This window comes from Mizuhopecten yessoensis, unplaced genomic scaffold, assembly GCF_002113885.1.
Source record: "Mizuhopecten yessoensis strain PY_sf001 unplaced genomic scaffold, ASM211388v2 scaffold11167, whole genome shotgun sequence".
In the NCBI taxonomy this organism is placed as follows: Eukaryota; Metazoa; Mollusca; class Bivalvia; order Pectinida; family Pectinidae; genus Mizuhopecten; species Mizuhopecten yessoensis.
The window spans coordinates 611045-614911 of NW_018408913.1; the positions used below are offsets into that span (position 1 = coordinate 611045).

Consider the following 3867-nt stretch of genomic DNA (forward strand, 5'->3'; position numbering starts at 1 on the left):
GAGACAGAAAACTTGACAGGGACACAGGAGGACTTAACAGAGACAAAAAACTTGACAGGGACACAGGAGGACTTAACAGAGACAGAAAACTTGACAGGGACACAGGAGGACTTAGCAGAGACAGAAAACTTGACAGGGACACAGGAGGACTTAACAGAGACAGAAAACTTGACAGGGATATGAAAGATATTATATACAATGTTAGAATGTTAATAATCCTGTCCACCAAAGAACTACACATGTCAGTCCCCAGCAGAATTATTTTGGAAAGAGTTTCCTACAATTAGGATGTGTATCTAGAAAGACAATAGAATCTGCAAAAGCACTCTAAATAGTTGTCTTTCAAAAAATTCAAATGTGCTGTTGACATTTTCAGAAACTGGATGTTTACTCGCCCTGATGGTTCATTCCTTAGCCAACGCCAGTGTCCCAAGATGGCGCTGATCAAAGTCAGTAGTCATGACGACATGATCCATCTTGATGCCCCAGGGATGCCAACTTTACAGTTACCAAAATGTCCAAAGGTCGATCCAAGACGATTTATTGCCTGCAGGTACAGAGTTCACTGTTAAAAGAAGGAGTTTAAAAGAAAATTAAATGGAATCTGTCAGAGAAATTACCTTGAAATGATAAGAGTGCCTGAATTGATGTCCGAAGGACCAAGGTGAGCTTATGCCATACCGTGAAGTCCGTCGTCCGTACGTCGTCCGTACGTCAACAATTTCTTTAAACGACCTCTTCTTCTTAACCACTGATTGGAATTCAACTAAATTTGACTGGAAGCATCCTTAGGTGGTGGGGATTCAAAATTGTGCAAATGGTTGGGCTGAGGGGCGGGGCCAAAAGGGGTCAATTTGGCTATATTGCTTTAAGCGACTTCTCCTCTGGAACTAAGATGTGGATATCAACCATATTTGACTGGAAGCATCCCTAGGTAGTGGAGATTCAAAATTGTACAAATGGTGGGGCTGACCCCCTAGGGGGCTGAGAGGCGGGGCCGAAAAGGGGCAATTTGGCTTTATTGCTTTAAACGACTTCTTTAGAACTATATATGCACTGGATATCAATCATATTTGATGAAAAGCATTTATGGGAGGTATGGATTCAAAATTGTACAAATGGTGTGGCTGACCCCCCAGGGGGCTGAGGGGCGGGGCCAAAAAGGGTTATTTGGCTATACTGCTTTAAGCTACTTCTTCTCTGGAACTAAGTGATGGATAACAACCATATTTGACTGGAAGCATCCCTAGGTATTAGAGATTCAAAATTGTACAAATGGAGGGGCTGACCCCACAGGGGACTGAGGGGCGGGGCCAAAAGGGGACAATTTGGCTTTATTGTTATAAACGACTTCTTCTGTAGAACTATGCCATGGATATCGATCATATTTGGTGGGAAGCATTCATGGGAGACAGGAATTCAAAATTGTACAAATGGTGTGGCTGTCCCCCAAGGGGGCTCCGGGGCGGGGCCTTTGTAGTGTAGGATTTCACTGTGACCTTTGTAGTGTAGGATGTCACTGTGACCTTTGTGGTGTAGGATGTCACTGTAACCTCTGTGGTGTAGGATTTCACTGTGACCTTTGTGGTGTAGGATTTCACTGTGACCTTTGTAGTGTAGGATGTCACTGTGACCTTTGTGGTGGATATCCTAGGATGTCACTGTGACCTTTGTAGTGTAGGATGTCACTGACCTTTGTGGTGTATGGTGTTACTGTGACCTTAGTAGTGTAGGATGTCACTGTGACCTTTGTAGTGTAGGATGTCGCTGTGACCTTTGTAGTGTAGGGTGTCACCGTGACCTTTGTGGTGAAGGATGTCACTGACCTTTGTGGTGTAGGATGTCTATGTGACCTTTGTAGTGTAGGATGTCACTGTGTTAGTTAGCTTTGTGTTCAGTTTCCCTGTGACTTTTTATGACAAGGTATGAGAATGACACTTGACCCTAGTGTTATAGCCAGTGACCTATAGATACCTGCGTTACAGGGTGTGGGGTCTACCAATACCAGGGATGGACTGTGGTGAGGAGGCTAACCAGTGGGCTTGTGACTTCCTCGGACAAGAAAACTTACATGTGGTATTCTCAGCACCTAGTATGAAGAAAAAAATCATTTCAGATGAATGTCTCAACCCATGGACAGATCTAGTGCGCCCAGAGGATGAGGTGAGACATCATTTAAACATTAACAGTTATATTAATCTTCCTCTTAAGTAGTTGGCCAGGAGACAGGGGAAGGTCTCTAAGTATGTAGAGGTGAGACATCATTTAACAATTCAGTTATATTGATCTTTACCAATCTAATTAAAATTATATCGTCACATCGCTCCCGTTTACTGATATGTCGCGTTGAAGATCTAACAACATCCCATAGAGGGTGACGTCAGAGGTCAACATGAATACATTATCGTTTTTATAACAAGCCAATCAAAACGCAACATAACTCTTTCTTTCAACCAATCAGAAAGCAGGACCAGTAGCATCTCGTAGCCCAAAATCGTCTGGTCCAGTGATAGTTTGAATATTGCGAAGCCTGTCATTGGTTAATTTTAGTTTCAGGTTGTTAAACTTTTGAACGACAACATCACCAGAAGAGGAAGTCACTCTTATTTCAAAGCAAAATCCACAAATTGTACAAACGTTGTCTTGTAGATAGACACGGTGTCATGCCCCGCCATTTTCGATGCTCATTTGACACCTCTTGGTCTTTTATCATAGCAAGTGTGTTCCGAAATCATTACATCATTACTTACAGAAATGCGTAAGCTCTCATCTGATTGGTTAATGCAAAGGTCGCCTGAACATGACCCTCTACGGGATGTTGTTAGATCTTCAACGCGACATATCAGTAAACGGGAGCGATGTGAAGATATAATTTTAATTAGATTGGATCTTTACAGGTATTTGGCCAGGAGACAGGGAAAGATCTCTAAGTATGTAGAGGTGAGACATCATTTAAACATTCACAGTTATATTAATCTTCCTCACAGGTAGTTGGCCAGGAGACAGGGGAAGATCTCTAAATATTCAGTCATGCAAATCTGTCAATCGTGTAGAGGTGAGACCTCAACTTGACAGTTACAGCATAATCTTATCTACCCATACCGTAAGGGTATGACAGAGATATCACAGCTGGGGAGGTGATATGCTTACAGTGTTAGAGCTTAACCGTAGAACAGTAGAGCATCACCTTGAAAAACACTCTACAAGTCTATGGGAATCTAATTCAGTGATAAACATAGTAGTGAGTGTAAAGGTCCTAGATGTAAACATGGTAGTGAGTTTAAAGGTCCTCTGTAAACATAGTAGTGAGTGTAAAGGTCCTCTGTAGACATAGTAGTGAGTTTTAAGGTTCTCTGTAAACATGCTAGTGAGTGTAAAGGTCCTCTGTAAACATAGTAATGAGTGTAAAGGTTATCTGTAAACATGGTAGTGTGTGTAAAGGTTTGTAAACATAGTAGTGAGTGTAAAGGTCCTCTGTAAACAAAGTAGTGGGTGTAAAGGTCCTCTGTAAACATAATAGTGAGTGTAAAGGTCCTCTGTAAACATAGTAATGAGTGTAAAGGTTCTCTGTAAACATGGTAATGTGTGTAAAAGTCCTCTGTAAACATAGTAGTGAGTGTAAATGTCCTATGTAAACATAGTAGTGGATGTAAAGGTTTGTAAACATAGTAGTGAGCGAAAAGGTCCTATGTAAACAAAATAGTGAGTGTAAAGGTTCTCTGTAAACATATTAATGGGTGTAAAGGTCCTCTGTAAACATGGTAGTGGGTGTAAAGGTTTGTAAACATAGTAGTGAGTGTAAAGGTCCTCTGTTAACATAGTAGTGAGTGTAAAGGTCCTCTGTAAACATAGAAGTGAGTGTAAAGG

The 3867-nt window shown here is 41.5% G+C and overlaps 1 protein-coding gene across 3 annotated transcripts in view; it reads left to right on the forward strand.

Moving 5' to 3' along the window:
* The window catches only part of LOC110467245 (mitochondrial amidoxime reducing component 2-like), a 16059-nt gene that overhangs the window by 3050 nt on the left and 9142 nt on the right, over positions 1–3867 (forward strand). For all 3 annotated transcript variants that reach the window (XM_021524280.1, XM_021524277.1, XM_021524279.1), the window contains exon 3: positions 1986–2163. In XM_021524280.1, the coding sequence (XP_021379955.1) occupies positions 1986–2163 (178 nt within the window). The remainder of the gene's footprint in view (positions 1–1985; positions 2164–3867) is intronic.